Source organism: Phyllostomus hastatus, unplaced genomic scaffold, assembly GCF_019186645.2.
Source record: "Phyllostomus hastatus isolate PE091 unplaced genomic scaffold, TTU_PhHast_1.1 phas_scaffold_93, whole genome shotgun sequence".
Classification (NCBI taxonomy): Eukaryota; Metazoa; Chordata; class Mammalia; order Chiroptera; family Phyllostomidae; genus Phyllostomus; species Phyllostomus hastatus.
This window is the reverse complement of record NW_025334042.1, coordinates 6,288,880-6,310,800: the sequence shown is the minus strand read 5'-3', so window position 1 is coordinate 6,310,800 and position 21,921 is coordinate 6,288,880. Positions and strand designations below refer to the sequence as shown.

General features: G+C 41.3%; 1 protein-coding gene and 1 pseudogene across 1 annotated transcript in view; both read right to left on the bottom strand.

Moving 5' to 3' along the window:
• The window catches only part of CPM (carboxypeptidase M), an 83,403-nt gene extending 72,495 nt beyond the window's left edge, over window positions 1–10,908 (bottom strand). The window contains exons 1-2 of the mRNA XM_045829944.1: window positions 10,886–10,908; window positions 10,392–10,554 (exon numbers count right to left, since the gene is read on the bottom strand). Coding sequence (XP_045685900.1) covers window positions 10,392–10,551 — 160 coding nt within the window. The 5' untranslated portion in view covers window positions 10,552–10,554; window positions 10,886–10,908. The remainder of the gene's footprint in view (window positions 1–10,391; window positions 10,555–10,885) is intronic.
• A 190-nt stretch (window positions 10,909–11,098) lies between these two features.
• Window positions 11,099–21,921, bottom strand: part of LOC123812555 — an 86,723-nt pseudogene continuing 75,900 nt past the window's right edge.

The following is a 21,921-nucleotide window of genomic DNA, read 5'->3' as shown; positions in this document are numbered from 1 at the left end:
CCTTCCCTGACGCAGTGAAGACAAAGCCCTCGGTTTGAAGTTATGTATGTGAAAGGTCACAGACTAGAAACTTGGTCCTTCAACTTAAACATCTGACATGCACAGATGGGAAACATTATTCATGTGCAACTCATGTCTGTTTTAACACACACTCAAATTAGGACTTAACAAACCTCTCAGCAAACTGCTATAGTGTATTACATTATGTTGAATTGCTAAGAAGTTAGGGAGACTACCAATTGTTTTAAATCACTAGATAGGAAGATTTGATCTAATCCCCTTCCCCTAACCCAAATGCACATTGGTATTTAGTATTTTTTTAGATTTTAATTTAGGATTAAAAAATCTTTAGGTTCTTATTAACAAAATAAGATAACGGGTGAGCATATATTAGTTCCACTACTACCTATGTTTAAGATTCTTTTTATACTTTCCAGCTCTGCACTCTTACAGAAAAATTCTAAATATACAAACAGAGCTAATGGGAGTTGTCACCTCCCGACCCTAGATACGGCTGTCACCACTGTGTTACCTCTAGACACATGTGTGCACTGACTGAGAGCAGAGACCAAACACCTTTTAAGATGCTGCTCCGCGAATCTGAACGGGGTCCCTATCAGCTCTCTGTCTGTGACCGCAGACGAACTGCTCCTAACCCCATCAGTCTATGGCCCTTTTCTCAAGCCCAGTAGTCTGCAGCTCTCCCTTTACCATGCTGGCATGAAATTCCTAGAAAATATAATATTTATATACATAATTTCAAAAAGGTCAGTTTAGTGTTCGAACTGTATACAAAGGAGAAATAAAAGGAAAGCAACTTATAACAAAACATAGAATCAGAATGTAAAAATTTGGGCACAGTCCACTAGGAGACACAATGGAACAGTCGGATGCTCATCTCCACAGTGCTCCCTCTGCATCCATGGGCACGGGTCCCAGGACTCCCCCGGTCACCAGTATCCCATTCAACCACCGGGGCCAGGTCCTTTTTACCCTGGTCCAGGATCAGGGTACTTCCCCAATGCCTATGGAACAAGGATCCTCAAGTCCCTTATAGAAAGTGGTGTAATGTTTGCATACAATCTACACACATCCCCCTGAATACTTTAAATCATTTCTAAATTACTCATAATATTTAATACAGTAATGTGAGTACAGTGTAAATAGTTGTAAGTATTGTTTAGAGAATAATGACAAGAAACCAGAAGTCTGTACGTGTTCAGTACAGATGCAACCATGGCGGACCTAACTATATCATATACATCAGCAACGATGTAACTTGTAAATCTATTGTTGATCTGCAGTGGGTTGAATCCAGCAATGCAGAACTTGTGGATACAGAAGGCTGATTGTCCTTGAGCATCACGGTGACTGCATCTATTCCGAATGCAGACTAATACAGTTGTGTGGTCACTGATGCGAGTATTTTATGAATGTGAAATATCTTTCAGTCAAGTTCAGAGAAAAATAAAATCAAATTCTTCTCATCATATCTATAGTTACATTTCTGGAAATTTCAGTATATATTAAAATTGTGAGGGGAAGTATTTTGTTACCAAAACCAGAGTTTGGTTTTAGGTTCTGATCATTCTAAGCTGGTCTTTCCCCTACAGAGGGTATCAAAAAATATAGGGGGCAATTTTTCACTATGCATGACTATTCTGTGCATTGCTAACAAGATCAGGATACACCAGGAGCGACCACCTCCCCCAACCCAAGATTTATAAAGCCTAAACATCCCCTCAATTTCCAAAATTCCCTCTAGGGGGGGCTACTGCTCTTAATGAGAACCACTGTTTTCAGAAGATGCAGTTTGGTGGATGGGTGGTGTCCCATGAGTGTGTAAACCAGAATCTCTGCCGTCTTCTGTCTCATAATCCAAGAGTTTTGCATATAGGAAATATTAAGTTTACAGCAAAAAAATTAGGAATTCAAACTGCTTTGGATGAAACTGTGAATACTGAAAAGGGTTCAAGAAATTCCACAGGTCACTCACACCAACCCCCCCCCCCCAAAAAAAAAACCCCATAAACATTTAATATGCTTGGGTGGCAGAGGATGCTTGTCAACTTTTTCAGAATCACAGGAGCTGGGGGGAAGATCTGTAGGAGGCAGGGTAGGTGACAAGAACAGAGACTAAGATAACCGGAGAATCTTTCCTCTACAGCAAAAAAAGTTTAAGGGTTTGTTTATTATTTGGCATAAGACAGACTGGTTCCAGTCACCTATCTGTCATTTACAAACTATGGGCAATTCATGTTATATCAGTTCTTCACATGCAAATATGGGGATAATAATGGTATTTTATAAAATCATGAAAATGATTCAGGGGAACAGATATGTAAAGTGCTAGGAAATAGTAAAATTTACTTGACGTTGGCTGTCATTTTTTTTTAAGTTTCAAATGCCATTTGCATCTAGAGTATTTCTGTTTAGATACATTTGAGATTTGGAATAAAAATGGTTACTAGATATAAGAAGCAGAGTAAAATTCTGTGTTATTTTTAGGATATTCTCTTTTAAATTATACTACAAACAGAATCAGTCTAAATAATTTCCTTATAAGAAAACAAACAAACCAACAAACAAAAAACAGTGCCTTTAAAAAAACCCCTGAATGGTTATAAATAAGGGCAATATCTATAAGATGTTTCAGAACAAAAAACTTTGCATTTCAAGTTAAAGAAGGGGAAAGTCTTGCTTAATCAGTGTAACTTGAAATCACAAACATGTGTATTTCAGCTGAAACTCCTAGATTTTAGTGGTTTTCTAGATATTCAGTCCTCAGTATACCCCACTCCCTTATGTCACAAAGAGCATTTTATACAGGATCTCAGGCAAACTGGCTTCATGACCGTACCTGAGAAGTAAACAGACTGTGACAGAAAACTAAGTGTTGTGGCAAAATTTAATATACAATGTCTGTTTTTGTTTTTTCTTTTGAGGGCCAACCACCTGCCAAAATCTACACAGTCAAGGGCAGTAGACAATGAGAGACCTGTGTGTGTGAACATAGTACACACCTCTTCAGGGCAGGGATCTAAGCCAAATCTAGGGAGACTTTTGAGCATCTGAAATTGTGTAAAGACCCCTGGTAGAGGAGTTAAGTCAATATTTGTTGAATGAATATATGAAGATTAGAGTTCTTGGGTGAAAAAAAGCATGAGAAAGAAATTCTCCCTTATACATTAAACACAAATAAAAGTTGATATACACTAATCTTTCATCATCGTCATCATCATCGCCTCAACATAACATCTATCCTTTTGGCAAAATTTTAAGCATACAATATAGTATTATTATCTATAGGCACTATGATATACAGTAGATCTCTAAGACATATTCATCTTGGAAAATGAAAACTTTGTACTCTTTCACAAATACTTCACTAAGCTTTCAAATCACTGCCAGTATTGATTTATGAGTAATATAAGACTTGTTCTTTCCTTAGCATACATTTCTCATGAGATTTTAAATCAATACAATCTTTTTGTAAGGCAATTTGGTCACATGTATGAAATAACATAAAACTGCTTAAGACCTAGTAATTTACTTTTATGAAAACATATCCCTAATAGCAGCAGATGTCTCCCTAACAATAGCTCTTATGTAGCACTGATTTTGTGCTAACAACCCAAGGTCAAACTGCCTACAGAGTAGAGAACCTAGAATTTGAACTTGGACACTGTGGTTCCAAAGCTTGTGTATTGACAACTTTTGCTGTCTTAGCTGCCAGGATGTTCACTATGGCATTGTTTATAAGAAGGAAAGTTTAGAAGCAAACTAAATGTCCATCAGTGCAGTATGGGTTAAATAAACAATAGTATATCCATTGATAGGACACAAAACAATCATGAAAAATCAAATTTTCACCATGGCTGGCGTGGCTAAGTGGACTGAGTGCCAGCCTGTAAACCAAAGGGTTGCTGGTTCAATTCCCAGTCAGGGTGCATGCCTGGGTTGCAGTCCAGGTCCCCAGTTGGGGGCATGCAAGAGGCAACCACATGATGTTTCTCTTTCTCTCTCTCTCTACCCCTCTCTCTAAAAAAAAAAATCAATAAAATCTTTTTAAAAATCAAATTTTCTAAATAAAATGTTTGCATGGACAAACAAGATATTTGGTGCGCTGGAAGGGGGAAGGCACCTGTTTCCTTTGGATGGTGAGATTTTCTTTTTCTTTTTGGTATTTTCCAAATTTTCTAAATGAACTTGAATTCTTTGTGTACGCAGAAAAATATTACTAATAAATGTCTCTCTAGATCAACATAGCCCATCAAAATATAATAAAAGTCACATATGTAATTTAAAATGTCTTAGGAACCAAAACCACATTAATAAAGGCAAAAAGAAACAGATGAAATTAATTTTAAGTATTTCTTATTTAACCTATGCATTAAAATATCCTTTTAACATGTAATCAATATAAAGTACTAATGGAGAATTTTGGTTTTTTCCTGTTAAGTCTTCAAAGCCACTTTAGGACATCTCAGTTTGGTCTAGCCGCATTTCAGCTGCTCACTAACAGAGGGGCTAATGAGTACTGTAATGGACAACACTTCCGTGGCCCAAACCATGAATCTGAAACCCTCCACTAACAACCTCAGTCTCCATGTAACCAGCTACATCTATGTCAAGCTGCTTTTCCTTAACCTGATTTTTATTGTTCACTCTCTTACCTATGTCCCCATTTTCCCCCTCTTTGCCCACCTCCACCCAGTCCCACTCCCTACCCCTCCCTCTGGCCATGACACACATGGGTGTCTGTGCCTGTGGGTTATGCAGGTGTGTTCTTTGACTAATCCCCTCACCTTTCTCCATCCAATCCTCCCTCCCCCACCCTCTGTCACTCTGTTCCGTGTCTTCATGCCTCTGTTTCTATTTTGTTCATCAGCTTATTTTGTTCATTGGATTCCACATATAAGTGAAAACATATGGTATTTGTCTTTCTCTCACTGGCTTATTTCACTTGGCATAATAATCTCCGGGTCCACTCAAGCTACTTCTTTAAAGGGAAAAGAGATGCGCTTGGGAAATAGGTGAATCTGAGTTCGAAACCTCCCTCTAACACTTGCCAGCCGTGTGATTTTCAGCAAGTTAAATTCTCTGTGCCATATTTGACCTCTTCAGTAAATGAGGAAAATGCCTACTTTGAGTTGTTGAGATTGAAATAAGGCATTAAAATACCTAATACATGGAAAACACTTGATAACAGAGATTTTTATTATCTACTTTTTGCCCTTTCCAAGCTTCCTTAATTAGATAAAGTAAAATTTCAAAGGCAAGATATGATTCTTAAAACAGAGATGGTAGGACTTCTCATTTATAATGGTGCTAGAACTAATTTTGGGGGGTATGGCTAAGCAGGGCAAATCCACAATAAATACATTTATATTTTATTTTATTTTTTAGATTAAAAAATGATATATATATCTGCCATTTTATTGTTCATAGTTTTGATCTTCTTTTTCTTAAATAAGACCCTTTAACATTTCATATAATAATGGTTTGGTGACAATGAATTCCTTTAGTTTTTTCTTGTCTGGGAAGCTCTTTATCTGCCCTTTAATTCTAAATGATAGCTTTGCTGAGCAAAGCAATCTTGGCTGTAGTCCCCTGCTTTTCATGACTTTGAATATTTCTTGCTAATCCCTTCTAGCTGCAAAGATTCTTTTGAGAAATCAGCTAGCAGTCTTATGAGAAATCCCCTCTAGGGAACTAACTCCTTTTCTCTTGCTGCTTTTAAGAAATTCTCTCTTTACCTTTAGCATTTTAATTATGATGTGTCTTGGAGTGCATCCATCTTGTTTAGGACTCTGCTTTCTGGACTTGCATGTCTATTTCCTTCACCAAATTAGGGAAGTTGTGTTTCATTATTTTTTTCAAGTAGATTTCCCATCTATCTCTTTTTCAAAGAGATTACTTGCTCTTTCTCTTCTCTTCTCCCTATGATGTGAATGTTGGAAAACTTGAAGTTGTCCCAGAGGCTGCTTATACTATCCTCAGTTTTTTGGATTCTTTTTTCTTTTTGTGGTTCTGCATGGTTGTTTTTTGTGTCCTTATGTTCCAGGTCATTGATTTGATTCTTGGCTCCATCCACTCTACTGCTATTTCCCTATAAATTGTTCTTTATTTCAATTAGTTTCTCCTTTGTTTCTGACTGAATCTTTATTATGCTGCTGAGGTCCTCACTAAGTTCCTTGAGCATCCTCATAATCAGTGCTTTGAACTCTGCATCTGATAGATTGTTTATCTCCATTTTGTTTAGTTCTTTTTCTAGAGTTTTGATCAGTTCTTTCAATTGGGTCATGTTTCTTTGTTTCATTTTGGCAGCTTCCCCATGTTTGTTTCTATGTATTAGGTAGAGCTGCTTCGACTCATGACTTGGTGGTGTGAACTAATGTAGCAGGTGTCCTATAGGGTCCAGTGGCACAGCCTCCTCTATCACTCAAGCTGGTGTGCCCTTTGTGTGGGCTGAGTACTCTCTCCTCTTATAGTTGAGACATGATTGCTGTTGCCAGGTCAATGGGAGGGATTTACCCAGGCCAGTCAGCTGCAAGGACTAGCTATGATCACTAACCACCAACCTCCACTCCCTGTGGAGGGTCAGTTGTGCAGGGACAGGGTGTGGTGCTTTGATGTGGTCCATAGTTGTCCACTGGGTGTGCAGGCTCTGGGGTTTCCTGAGTGGTACAGGCCAAGGTTAGCTCCCACCTGTGTTTTTGTCCTGGTTCATCCTGCCTGGGTTATAAAGCAATCTGAGATGGCTGCTACATGTGCTAGACTTGGAGATCCCCAGGTGAAGCGAAGCTATGAATCTAGGCTGGCTGCTGCTAGTGCCAGGCCTGGGGCTCACTGAAACCAGAGAGGATTTAGGAAGTTGTGAAGCATGAGCCAAGACCAGCATTCATACGGAAAAGCAGCTTGGGTGGGCCTCTAAGTTGAGTGGGACGGAGTCTCTGGGGATCTTCAGGATGGGGCAAACAGTGTTAGCCAGGTTGATGGAGTCCCAGATGTGGCACCATCCTACAGGCTCTGTGGCTCTGTCGAGGGGAGTGTTCAGAAAAGGGACAATGGCCTCTGCTTGCCTTGATGCCAGGTACTTCAGTTTCTCCTTGTATGCTACTGGTACCTTTCAAGGTGCTACCCTGGTGCTGGAGCTCAGAGGGAGTGAGTCTCAGTAAGTCTGTGTGTAGGTTTTTTAAGAGGAATGAACCACTTGGGAGTCTAGAATTTTCTTCCTCTGACTCTGTCCCCTCTGGTTGTTTTAGCCAGAAGTTATCTTCCTGGCACTGGAACCCTGGGCTGGAGCGCCTGGTGTGGGACTGGGACTCCTTGCTGCCTAAGACATACCAATTTTTTATCCACCACAGGTAGGTGAGAGTCCAGTCCATTCCATGTCTGCATCCTTCCTACCAATACATTTATATTTTAAAGCAGACTACTGAATGTAGAGAACTAATGAAGTAGAGAATAAATGGCACACATCTTCACTTGGTTCACATGGCATTTGCTCAGCAAATATTCAATCCATCAAATAGATACAAATTACTGGAACAAATATGTTCCAGGCATCCTGCTACTCAAATGGGGCTAGAAATTTCACACAAGGAGGGGAAGGGGCAGAAGCTTCTTTAACTGAACAGAGGAAGGAACCAATGAACATTGTACTTGTACTGATTTTTCTCAACTCAGTTGTCAGGTGTTTTGTTTGTTTGTTTAAGTTGCTTCTCTTGTTTCATGTAGATTTTCTTTACTATGTTATTTGGTAGTGCAGTTTCTCCAAAGATTCAACTGAAACATGGTCAGTCTACCAGTACCATGTCTGAAACCTAGGTGAAAGGTATACGTGCACTCAACCTCTCTGTGGTTTTCAAACAGTTCAAATAAAAAACTGAACAAAATCACCAAATATAATAAAATGTACTTATCATGACATACCCTGAAGGATTTATAGCATCACTATTTATAAAAAAAGATAATCAGAATCTATACAGATGTCTTAAAGAGGTGAATGACTTAAGAAAACTCAGATAATCAAGAGGATAAAATACTATATAGCAACCAATTCATATCGGCAGACTCTGTCAGTTCATAGAAATATGTCTTAAAATAATGAGAATTAAAGAAAAAGTAGCCTGGAATCCACTATTACAACAGTGAAAATATATGAAATATGCATATACAAAAATTAAAAATGTATTTGGCAAGGTAGGAGTATTACTCTCCCTTCTGAGTAGGTTGCCCATAGTCATAAGAAAAGGAAAATAAATACCATGTGTGATAAATCTTATTTGCTAAGCAAACTTATCTTACACTAGAGCAGCTATTTTTAATCTTTTTTATCTCATGGTACACATTAACTACTAAAATTCTGCAGCACACCAAAAAATGTTTTATTTTTTGCCAATCTGACAAAAAATAGGTATAATTTTGATTCATTCTCACCAATGGCTCTTGTTGTGTTGGTTGTTGTCTTTTTTTTTCCCTTGACAACAAGGGAAAAGAGATCGGTACTCCTGCTCTAGAGGGCAGGTTGGCCCTCGAAAATTGCCTGCCTAGTGAAGAGTGCCTACAAAGCAGCTCTGTCTTTAATGCTCATACTAACATGCAGATACAGGAGAAACTGATGCCCAGCTACTAGTGTGTACTTTAACCTACCACTTGGAACCTAATAGCAGATTTGGGATTTTTCTCAATCTGAGTAATTATTCAGAACATACTCAGTGCACATATTTAACCACTGGTGTCATATCATTTTTACATGATAGCTCCTCAGCACTTTAACCGCAGGAGTGCATACAAAGTAAAAAAACCTCCTGCTCTGTGGTCTGATATCACGCAGGGTAGATCAAAATAGCTGGTTCACATTAAGAGAGTCCCCAGGTTTCTTTCACAAGCACTCTGTGTTTGCAAAAATAAAAAAAAAATTACCAAATCTAGTACTTAATTTTGTACTTGAAAATTAACAACATCCTCCTCATCTTGTGGTTTAAATGATGACTGAACAATAACTCAAGCTAGTTGTGTTCTATATTTCTTTTATTAATATAATTAGTACTCTTAGATCTTTTAAAATTGCTCCTATCTAACCTCAGGTGGAAGTGATTTCAAAAGGTTGAATACATATGCTGATTCAAGATATGATTTCTCATACATGCAATCTCTATGCTTTTAGATTATAGAGCAATGCAGAGTAGGTCTGGCACCATCTCTCTGGCAATGTGGTTTAAAAACAAAGGTGCCATCACACAGATAAGCCCAGGAGTTTTATTTTACATTGCACATAAGTAAATTTATGTAATATCAGTTTTCTAATATAGAAACCTTGACCTTAATTTGAGGGGAAACAGTAAGAATATGGCAATTAAGAGACTCCCAGTTGGCTGAAAAGCTCAGAGCTAAAATCCAGTTAGAGCTTGAAGACAAAAAATTGAGATCCAAACTATATAAACTTGACAAGACTTTGATTTAAGCACGTATTTCAGGTAATCTCTTTGCAGGTACCAATGCAATTAAAGAGGATTAAGAAGTAATATGTGATCAAAATTATTTGCCTTGCCCCAATGTCCAAGCCTTGAAGTAGTGACCTGAGTGCAAAACCTGGTGATAAAACTTAACATTGGGGTGATCTTGGGCAAAATACTTAATATCTTTATGATTCAACACCCCCATCTATAAAAATGGTAACTATTTAATATAAAGTTACATATTTATACTTAATATCTAGTTTCTAAATTAAATCAATAAAACAATTAAATGATAAATGTGAAAATGCTAGAAGCAGTAGCAATCACTCTTAATGTGTATTTATTATCCAGCAATTGTCTTATTCAAATGGGTGATTTTAAAAACAGCCTTTAACAGCATCAGAGCCAATATATTTTTTGCAAAACTTGAAGCATTTCGGGTAATTATACATGACAAGAAAATCTCATCAATAGAATTGCACTATTTTAGTTCAAAAGAGACCTTTAGACGAGATACTAACAGTCTGAATCATATTTAAAGAAGTCAACAAAAAGGGAAACCTGAGATGGACAGACGGACTGACTTTCCTATCAGAAGCTTGTCTAGAAAAAAGAACGAGAATACACATTCCAGGCAACTGATGTTCGCGAGATCCAAAAGACAGAACACCATTCATTAACTCCTAGGACTCAGTGACATGGAATGACAGCAGAAGCATTTAGTAAAACTCAGGTCATCCTGTTACTACTCCCCTGACAAAATAAAGCAACACAACACACAAAAGCAGAAAACCACCAACAAGCAAGGCATTGGTGTGCCCACTTGGAGCTCCTCTGAGTAGCTTCATAGAGAGGGGACATGAAGCTAAGGTATATTTAATGAATGAAAGCGAGGTTTGGAAAAGTGCACGAGACGGACCCTACCTTTCACAGATTTCCCAATACTGTGTAAGTGAGTGATAGAAGTGTAGTTTTGGGCAACATTCTTCAAAAACTCTTCCATCTCTTCCTGGTGGTGGTAGCTGAAATCCAGCGCAGCTACCAAAGGCAGCAGCAGCCCTAGCCAGAGGCAGGCGAAGTCCATGTTCTGGAGGTGAATAAAAATGGTAACAAAGCTGAGACCAGACAAGGAACTGGGGGGACGCAAGGTGCGCGGTTGGAGGGGGGACTGATATGGGCGTTACTAGATCCGGCACTGACACTCTAGTGTCAGATCTCCTAACACTGTCGTTTCCTGCTTCCTAAGGAGGTAAAAGTTGGAAGCAACACCTTCGGGAGTTAGTGCGAACGGAACACGGGCAGCCCCGGGTGCCATCCATCTCGCCCCCTCCCGTTCCTTCCCTCCCCGGGTCTCGGCTGCTGTTCGCCGCCCGGCAGCTGCGGCAGCTGCACCCGGCCGCGCGCGCCCTCAGCCTCACCCCGGCACGGGCGCGCACCTTCACCCGCCCGCGGCCGCGGGGCCGGGCCACTCATTATAGCCGGGCAAGGGGGCGGGCGCTCCCACGAGTCCTGACTGACGTCTCTCTGGCCCATTCAGACGCCGCGGGGTTCCTTCTAGGCGGGGCCGAGGCGCGCGGGGCGCGGGCTCTTCTGTCTTCATCTCACCTGGGAGACCCGACGCTCGCGCCCCGCTAGGATGCAGGGGCGCGCGGGGCTGTGCGGACCCGCAGCAGCTTTAGTCTTTGCTGGGCTGGAAGTGTGTCCTCCGCTCCTCCACAACTCCGGCCGCCGATGGGATCGGGACGCTCTGCCGAGGGTTTCCAGCCGCTGCAAATTTGGAGATGAGGAAAGTTCGGCCGGCTTCCCACGCTGGCCGTTGCGGGCCGGCGCCCCTGCGGCTCACCTGGCGTCCCAGGATGCGCCCCGCGAGCTCGGGGTGCCGAGGGTCTGGCGCGGGCTCTTAAGGGTCTCCGCAGTGTCTGCGCCGGAGTCGCTGGGACCGCGCCCCCAGCCGCGCCAGGCTCCTCAGCCCTGTTCCGCAGTCGCGTGGGATTTAAGAAAGAAGAATGCATGTGTGTAAAAGTTCTAAAGGCCGTCAAGTGGGGAGTCCAGGACAATTTCCGACAAATATATGTGGTGTAGGAGATTTGAGTAAATCAGAGTTACGTTTAAAACTGCAGACCACACATTAGGAAGCAGAGTCACTATTTGTAAATTCAGTGCGCCCTCCACCAACACTTCCTAAGTCAATTTCTCCGTTCTCCCTTCCTAAAATGCTTCCTTCTGAACGGACTGGGTGGTCTGTGTTTACACTGCGGGGAACAAGGGCTTCACCAAAACCTGAGGCAGTTTGTGATGCCAGCAGAGACCTCACACGCCTGTCACGCATTACCTGTCAGGGTAAGGAGGGACTCCTGCCAAGGCCCTGTGACTGTAAAAAGTTTGAACATCGCTGACTTGCGGTAACATTCCTCTTCAACGGGTTAAAAATTGTGGTGCCAGGGCCCCACTCCAAATGAATTGAACTAGGTTTCTCTCACTGAAGCCCAGGAAACATTTTTTCAACGTGCCCTGAGTGAGTTGAACGTGCCTTCAAGGGTTTGCTGGCCGTTTTTGTTTCACATGGACACTGTTGCGGAACTGAGCTCTGAGTCCCGAGGCTGCCTATGATTCCCAGGCAGCAAAACGGAGAATGTTAGGAACTAAGACCGTAGCGTCGCATGATCCGGTTCATTGTGTGAGGTGTTTCTTACAGAAATAGTCTAGTTTAATTGGAAAGAATTTTCTAATAGTTGTAAAATTTTAATATGATATTGCTGGATGTTTTAAATCCTCACCTCACTGATTTTGTTTTATTTTAAGTATATTTTGTTGATTATGCTATTACAGTTGTCCCATTTTCCCCCTTTATCCCCCTCTGCCCTGCACCCCCCGTTCACCAGCATCCCCCCACCTTAGTTCATGTCCATGGGTTGTACAGATAAGTTTTTTGGCTTCACATTTCCTATACTAATCTTAACCTGTTCCTGTCTATTTTGTGCCTACCAATTATGCTTCTTATTCCCTGTACTTTCCCCCCCATTCTCCCCCCTTCCCCATCCCACTGATAACCCTCCATATGATCTCCATTTTGTTTACTGATTTTAGAGAGAAGGAAACATTAATGTGAGACAGAAACATTGATTGATTCCATATCTCCCATATGTGCCTTGACTGACAGGGGAGTAAACCTGAAACCTAGGTATGTGTCCTGACCAGGAATCGAACCTGCAACCTTGTGGTGTGAGGGAGGATGCTCCAACCAGCTGAGCCACCAGGTCAGCGTGATATTGTTGGATTTTTGAGTGGAATTTTTTAAAGGTATGCAATAGTTACTATACAAATGTGACTTAAAGATGGCTCCCTAAGAGGTCGTCCTTACATCGTGTTCACTGAGTCCTGAAAGGCGGGGGTATGGGGCTTGAGGAGATTAGGTAGATTTAGGCAAAGTTGCAGTAAAGAGCGGGAAGGGGAACTGACTAGGAAAAAAGTGAAGGATTGCTTATTTGACTTTAGAAATCAAACACTTGTTATAAAAGCAGTGGCAGTTACATGGTTTCCTTTAGTGGTTCTGTGGCTGAATACTGGAGGTTTTATCAGTGCAGGGGTGGAGACTGCCAGGGTTGTTGTTCCAGAAAGGCAAAAGGGGCAAGGTGTGGTTCAAATTACTGCCCTTGGAGTTCACACTAGACTGGAAGGGAAGGAAATTCAGGAGAGAGTCAATCAGAGGTGGCGGTGGGGAGTACAGAAGATTGGAGGCTGAAGAGCTAGAACCTGAAAAAGTGTGGTCCAGGGTCAGCATCAGCATCACTTGGGAGCTTGTTGGAAATGCAGACTCTTTGTCTTACTTCTGTGAAATGGGGATAATCATTGATGATTTGGGGTTTATGGTTATAGAGATCTTATAGGGTTACATACGATATTTTTTTCCTTTTCTAATTAAGTTGAGAACGTTCACCTTTTCACTTAAAGGAAGCACTTACAAGCTTCCCTGTGGCGTATCCGTATTGACAGCATCAAGGCTTTTGTGCTTTGGGGCCATTATTATTAAGTGAAATAAGGATTACTTGAACACAAGCACTGAGATACCAAAACAGTTGATCTGATAAGCGAGGATGCTACTGAATGACTAATGGACACAGTGGACAAAGGGATTATTCACATCCCGTGGGACAGAGCAGGACAGTGCTAGGCTACTCAGAATGGCATGCGATTTAAAACTTATGAATTGTTTATTTCAGGAATTTCCCTTATAATATTTTCAGACCATGGTTGATTACAAGTAAGTGACACTGCTGAAAGTGAAACTATCGATAAGGGGGAATGCTGTAGTTGATAACTTATGAATTCATTGAATCATTTTCTTTTTAATGATCCTTTTGAAACAGCCTAAACCATGTCCATTCAATATTACTTCCACAAGATAAAATTATAAATATACTGAGTACCTAAAACAAATTCTTTTGTCTCCCCATGATTGATTGATTTAGTCAGTCTATCAATATTTATTAAACATCCAAAAATACGCCGAGCACCCCAGGGTGGAAAGGAGAAACAGTCTTTATTTTAATAGAGTTCTCATGCTTCGGGGGAAGACTCAGAGATGAACAACCATTCAACCACCATTTTGATGTGTGCTACCAAAAGGAAATTGCAGGATATTATGGGGCAGAGGAACTGAGGATGCTAACTGGGCTGGGGTGCGCCTGAGTGGAGGTCTGAGAAGGCTTCTTGAAGATGTGTCTGTTTAAGGTAAAACCTGAAGGAGGAAGACATGGAAGGCCCAGGCAGAGAGAACAGGATGCTTTATTTTTCATTCTTCACACACATCAGAAACAATATTGAGATAATAAGTACTTTCATCTTTTTAGTAGATGTGTGCTGTCATGCATTCTGCTCATTTCTAGCATCCCTATATTTCCAAATAACTCTCCCAGCTGTTCCCAATCTGAAGATGCTCTGGACAACTGAGTTCTATGGGGTGGGGGTGGTTCTTCCACCACCAACAAGCAGTGCCAGGGTACCAGTCTGTTCTGGAGTGGTCCAGCTGGTCCCCACAGGCTCCAGTTGTCCTTGCTCTGTCCATCTTCCCTGCCCCCCAAATACCTGCCCTGCAGATTGCAGCCCAGCACCAGATGCAGAATCAATGGCCTTACACAGACCATTTAACTAGCTCCAAAAATTGCTGGTTAAAGTTTCAATTGTTGAAAAAAATCCCTTATCTGTATCATTCCTAGTGGTTCTGCTTCAGTGATTGAACTTCAACTGGCACAGGGAATTAGAGACTAAAGGCAGTTTTAGGGTCGTGTTCTAGCAAGCAAATACATTTTTTCATAGGAAGAGGAAAAGGATGAAGGGCAGAAGCAAAGGAGTCAGACACCATGAGTTATTTAGTGTGCCAACAAAGGCCACAGGCAGACCATGTGAGGACAGAGGAGACACTGGACTCCCATGAGTGTCTATTTGCCAAACTGGACCTTTGCCTTGTGTCCCTGGACCTGTGCACCCCCCCCATTGCTCCAGCATGGGGGCTGTTATTTGACAGGCTGGAAGACCTTCATACCCAAGTGATAAAGAAGGTATATCTTCTTGAAATACCAGTCTTACTTACAGATTTTAGGGGGAGGGTGGAGTCTATCTTATTTTTAAAATGTATCCAACAGATATATTATGGAACAGCATGCAAATATCACTTCCTTTTTTCTTTAGGATAAAATATGAGCCTTCAATGAATGTCACAACTGAGGAGAGCTATTTACTGCTTTTTCCTCAGACCAAGGTTAGTGAGTCCAAGGTCCCTCTTTTCTGACATTATTGGATAAAGAAAATACTTGACAGGAAACTCCCACAGCCCAGTGAGAGTCAGGCATGAGCTTGCTTTTCCCTGAAGGCTGGCCCTTGCCAGCTCCCACCTCCAGGACTTACTACACAATGTGTAGGCCCAGTGCAAAGTGAAGATGTGAGGCTCTGTGTTCAAACATTATTGGGAATCTCAAGACAGTGAGATCAAACCTAGGTGCAGTCCCCGCACCCTGAAGTTGGCTCTGCCCACTTCTCTCCCATATTTCAAACACACATCTGGGATATTTCTGAGGCAGAGCACCAGAGGGGAGAGAGAGACTTTCCCGCAGTTTGTCCTATTTATAATCTTTTCACACTTCCCAGAGTCTTCACCTTCTCCAAATGGTTGGGAAGAGGACAGACAGGAGGGGGTTCTATCTTGTCAATCAGCCCTTCAGGTGACCTTGGTGTTGGGCTGTTTCTAGTGAAAGTAATCAGGAAGGAAAACCATGTGCTTCTCTGTGTACACCTGCTCTGTGCTTGCGGTGGGTCAGAAGAACGTGAGGCGTGAGCTCTGCTGCCTGTATTATACCCTGGTCTATTTGCATGATGTTAGCCAAGGTTGGATTGCTGATTTTCTTCATCTAAAATTTACAGGCTGTCAAGTGGGGAGTCTAGGACAATTTCCGAAAAATATATGTGGTGTAGGAGATTTGAGTAAATCAGAGTTAAATTTGGTTAGATGACCTAACCAAAACTGCTATTTCTCAGGAAGATAAGGTCCAACAGGGGAGGTAGGTATTAGTTATAGAAAGCAGCTTTCTCTGCAAGTTATCATGGTGGGACCCAGAGATCCATTCCCCTTGCAGAATATTTGGCCTGGTTCTAGATGACAAACTCAAAGCAACACACTTCACGTGACTGGGTAGTAAAGAGCCTCCTTCAGTGCGCTCTCTCTTTCTCTCTCTCTCTCTCTCTTTCTTTTTAAAGCATTTTCTTTTGTGGTTAAAGATCTTAAGGAAACCCTTTTTCTCTTGTTTCCATTCTTAGAATAGCTTTCCTTTTAACTCTACCCACTAAAATTCCATCTAGCTTTCAAGGCTTATTTCAGAAGCCAGTTTTTTCAAGACTCTTTTCTGACAATCCTAGTTCTATATTCCTTTATATGTTTCCCCCTTGTTTTGTAATGTATCTTAAGATGTTTGTTCAATAACTACTTATTGAACACCTGCCTACTACATGCCAGATATACGAATCTTTCCCTATTTTGAACTCACCCATGTATTCAGAAATACTGATGTGGGCACTGCTCTGGTGGGACTGTTTGTGTCCCTCACCAGAAAGTCACATGTTGAAAACCTAATACCAAAGGTGATGATACTAATAGGTGGGGCCTTTGCGAAGTACTTAGGTCATGAGGATGGAGCCCCATGAATGGGATTAGTGCTCTTATAAAAGAGACCACCCATATGGAGACTCAACAAGAAGATGGCTGGGCATGAACTGGAAGCCTCATCAAACACCAGACCTGTTGGCATCGTGTTCCTGGACCTCCCAGCCTCCGGAACTGAGGGGAACAAATTTCTGTTGTCGATACCCCACCCAGTGCATGGTCGCCTGAATGGACTAAGATAAGTGCCTTCCTTCTACATCTGGGCACTGGGTGACAGTGGAGCAGAGACAGACTCAGTCCCTGCCCCTGTGGCGGTGGCAGCCTGGTGGCAGAGGCAGTTTTGTGAGTGTTCTGAAGTCAGGGGCTGCTTGTGCCTCATCTTTGTGTCCCCTTCAGCAGCCAGCACAGCCTCTTTTCTTTACTATCTGCTCCCTATAAACAATTGCTGGATGAAATGGAACATGATACAATTTCAGTAGCACCTTGTGACAAGTGAAATAAAAGTCTGTCACAATGGTAGACACAGTTTTACTAGCTGTGGGGTTTGTTGTACTATGAATGCCTTAACCATGGAACTCAGCACCATGTGTTTATGGTGGCTTTGTTAGCACTGCCACACAGAAGTTCATCAGGCGTGAGTTATTCCCAGGCAGGTTTTTTATTTTTGTTAGACTTTTTACAGTGGATTTTATTGAGTTTTTTTTCTTCATGATGTCTTGGAGAGCTACCCCATAAAATTATCAATGCTGGTTATTTAGGAGCTCTTTCAGGCATTTCAGGGTTTATGAGCTATGTAGGCGGCAATGAAAACTTCACAGCATTTTGTTGGTGTGTGTTTTCTGTGTGCCACATTGTTTAGGAAAAAAAATTATAAACCTTTGAGAACATTGTGCATTCCTAGACCAGTGCAGCATTGGGTGTCTTAAGGAGTATAGCATATATTTCTTCAAAGTCCTAACTCTGTCCCCATCACTGTGAAACTGCCCCATCAAGGTCGCCAAAGGCCTTCAGTGGCCACCCGCCTGTCTGCATCTCATGCAGCCTCCCATCAGCATCCTGCACAGTTAAACACACTCTGCCTTGAAATTCTGCCCTTTCTTGGCTTCTGATGCACACAGAGTCCAGACTTTTATCCCTTTCAATGACTCTTTTGCTGACTTCTCTGCTTACCCTTTAAGTGGTAGCATTCTTGACTCCCCATCCTCTCTATTCACCCTCCTCCTTTCGATAATCTCATCCAGCCCCACGGCTTTAACTCTCACCTACATACCAATAACTCTCCAATTTACATCTCTGTCCCTGGCCTCTCCTCTGTGCTCCACGCCTGCATGTCTAAGTGCCCACTTGACAATTCCACTTGGATGTCTATAGATATCTCAAACTCAACATCTAAAAACTGTAAGTCAGGATTTCTCCCTGAGAACCTGTCTCATCACACTTTCCACCCTCCCATCTTTTCTTTTATATAAAAATTATTATTATGTTTTTATTCCCACCTGATGACATTTTTTCCCATTGCTTTTTAGAGAGAGAGGAAGGGAGAGAGAGAAACATTGATGGGAGAGAGAAGCATCAACTGGTTGCCTCCTGATCATGCCCAGACCAGGGATGGTATGTGTCTGGATTGGGGCTAGAACCCGCAACCCTTTAGTTATAGGATGACACCCCAACCGACTGAGCTAATCCTGCTGGGGCAATCCCCTCCCAGCTTTTCCAGCTCAGAAAATGACACTACCATATATTCAATTACTCAAGCCAAAAAGCCAAAACTCATCTTCGACTCCTCTCTTTCTTTTCCTCCCACCACTTAAAATACATCAGTAAGTTCTATGGACTCCCTTCTCCAAGATACATCCTGACGTCTGCTGCTGACACCTCCACTAGTGCCATGCTGGCCTAAGCACCCGCATCTCAGTCCCCTCCTGAGCGTCATTAAGCATCATTGCCCTCCTTGCTTCCTCTCTGGCATCTACATATAGTCTAGTTATAATTCAAATGCCAGAGGGTTCTTTTAAAACAGAAGCCCTGCTTAAAATACTCCAGTGGCTTCTGGTCACACTCAGAATCAAATCCAAAGCCTCCTCCTGGTCTTCAAGACCCCGCATGCATGGGCCCCTGCCTACCTCTCACCTTCACCTCCCTTGCTCATCCTACTTTCTAGCCACAATACCCATGAGCAAAAAGAGCTGCCTCTCATCTTGGAGCCTTTGCACTAGCTCTTCCCATGGGCCAGACATGTTCTCTTTCCAGATCATTGCATGTCTGGTTCTCTGTTATCCTTCAGGTCTCAACATCAATGCCATCTCCTCAGAGAGGCCTTCTGTGACCACTCAGCTGCAGCCCCAGGCCCACACCCTCATCATCATGTTTTATTTTCATCATAGTACTTATTATTACCTTTTTTTTTGGTAGATCCTCTCCTCACATGCCTATGATGTAAGCATCATGAAAATAGGGACCTGATCATCTGATTCAATGCTGTATGCCCTGGCACAGCTTAAGTCCTTAAGACATATTTGATGATTAAGTAAGGAAATGAGTAAGTACCTTTTTGAAAGAACCAGTCCTGTCCATAGGCTGCCACCTAAATGATGAGGTTCAGAGATGTTTCAAAATCCCAATTGCGTAGCCTGAAATTTTAACTATAAGCGTCATTCCATTGGCCACTGTCTGGATATATCATTGTTATTGTAAAAACTACTACCTGAAAAAGAAGTCTCATGCTACCTTGTTAATGCACTAATTAATCAAAACATGATCCTAAGTTAGTCATGAGATGATTTTCACCTTGGGAATCAGAGGGAGTGGGACTGGGAACAAATAAATTATAATGGAAGTTTGCAGAGAGAACAGGAAAGATTGGCTACTGGGAGCACTGCTCAATCAGGACAGATCTGGGTGAAAAACTAGCAGGAGAAAGGAGGTTGTTCTCTGAGAGGCCAGACTTGGAGAGAGGGTAAAGAGAGGATTTGCTGTGTACTTTCTGTGTGCTAGCACTGTTCGGTGCTTAGGGATAAGGAAGAAGTGAAATCCTCACTTTGGACCTCAGTGTCTTCTGAGAGAGCCGACTCTGGGGTGATTTCCGGCGAAAAAGGGTGATCGTGTTTACTAAATAAGGCACAAACATTTCAGTCCTGACATACCACCAGTCTTTTCTCCCAATGTCAGTTTATATCTCTACTTTACAAGCAAAAGTCAGTTAGCATCAGGGTTTATAAAATTCACCAAAACACACAAATATAAAGTAAATGTTACTTTGCTCATTTGGAATGGATTCTGGCAAGCATTCTCAGATAAAGATACAAATACATTCTTTGTTCATTTCCATGAACAGCCTTTTTATGGCTTTTAAGAGCTAGTCTAAATCAGTAAACGTAAGAATTAGTGTTTCTGATAGGTGTTGGCCTTATACAACTGGAAAAAGGGGATCACATTTTCTGTAACATATGAATGCACAAGTGATTCATTCTTTGGCTGAAGATGAAAACATTTATTTTTGGCTTTCTTGATTCTTCTTTCTCTGTTAGCTTCACAGACTTTTCTCAATAAGATGTAGACACTGGATGGACTCCATTCACAAGGAAACACCAAAATAAATGGAATGACTAATGTCCAAGAATTTAAAACTTGTAAATATTTATGAGAAAATTATATTAGTCTTTGTGAGGATTTCTCTCGGAAACTTGGTTGTAACTATTTACTCTGTGCTCTGAATTCTCTTTAAATTGTGGATACTCGTGTTAGTTTTGCAATGCTACATGGCCAAGCCAATATGAAAACTGTGTACAAAATAGCATGTTGAATCTTGAGTCAAAGGGACAGTGCTGCTTTATTCATGGCCTTTCCTCCAGGTGAGCCTAGAACATCACATTTTGGAATTGGTGACCTAAGTCCTGGACCAGCTAGATTTGCAGGGCCCAATGTAAAATGAAAATGCAAGGCTTCTTGTTAAAAATTATTTAAAATTTTAAGATAGCAACAGCAGACCATTAATCCCAGCACAGGGCTCCTCTAAGCATGGGCTCTATGTGAGTAAGGAGGTCTTGAGCTCAGGAAGCTGGCCCTGAGTCCATTTCTATTTTAGATCCTCTGAGTATGCCTTGTCCAAGTGAACTAACCATTCTGAACCTACCTTTCCTACCTACAGAACAGGTAAGAAGAATTAAGCATACTGGTTACCTATAACAACTGAGGAAGGAAATCAAGGTATTTATGTAATTGTAATCTTCAAGTAAAAGAAAATAGAATTATAAAAAATTTTTCTAGTGTAAGGATCTCTTCTGACAAGGGTCTTCTATTTTAAACCTGTAATTCTTTTAGTAGAGCTTCAGAATCACTTTAGAATATTAGTCCCAAATATTTACTAGCCCAAGCAAAGTTTTAATACTTTTCCTCTAGTTTTGTGGTTCCCAGGCCTGTCTGGTCATCATAAATACCTGGGGACCATTTAGAAAATATAGATTAATGGGCTCACTGTAGATCTATGCAATCAGAATCTCCTGGGCCTACGTTTCCAATAAGAAAGCAAATAGAACAAATGAAGGAAGGGATGAATGAATGAATGAATGAAAGAAACATCCTTTTTGGCCTACTTACCTTAACTTTTTACTACACTTTGTCAGCAGGTAGAATCATGCAGTATTTATTTTTTGTGACTGGCTTATTTAACTTAGCACAATGTCCTCAAGTTTCATCCATGTCATAGTATGTATCAGAATCTCCTTCCTTTTTAAGGGTGAATTATATTCCATTATATGTACACACTACAGTTTATTTATCAATTCATTTGTCCACAGATACATGCATTGCTAGTCTTTTGTTTTACACTCCCAAAAGACCTTACCAAGACATTCCTTTGAAACAAGTACAATGTTCTCTACAAAAGGAATTCTTAATAAAAGTTCTCTATCATTACCAACAGCAAATTAATGTTTCGGTTACCAGGTTAAAAAAGCAAATAAACCCACCATTAGGTAAGTGTTATGCCATTGTTTGAGGAAGGTATCATCATCTACCTGAGAGTTCCAAGGTCCCCACTGGTAAATTCTGGCTAACTAGTGAACTTGACTTATCTTTGAAGGTCTTTTGCACATGGTAGCTTGGAACCAGAGGAATTAATGGAAGAGCAGGCAAAGAGAGACTTAATTTTAAAGACCACTTTCTTGCCAATATGACTTCATGGAGAAATGAAGTTCATCAAGTTCATGTAAACTCAGCTGGGATCTTTATATACATGTGGTAGAGTTAAGGCAATCCATGAAGTTCCCATAAACATCCTCATTATGCTGTGTTATGAAGCTA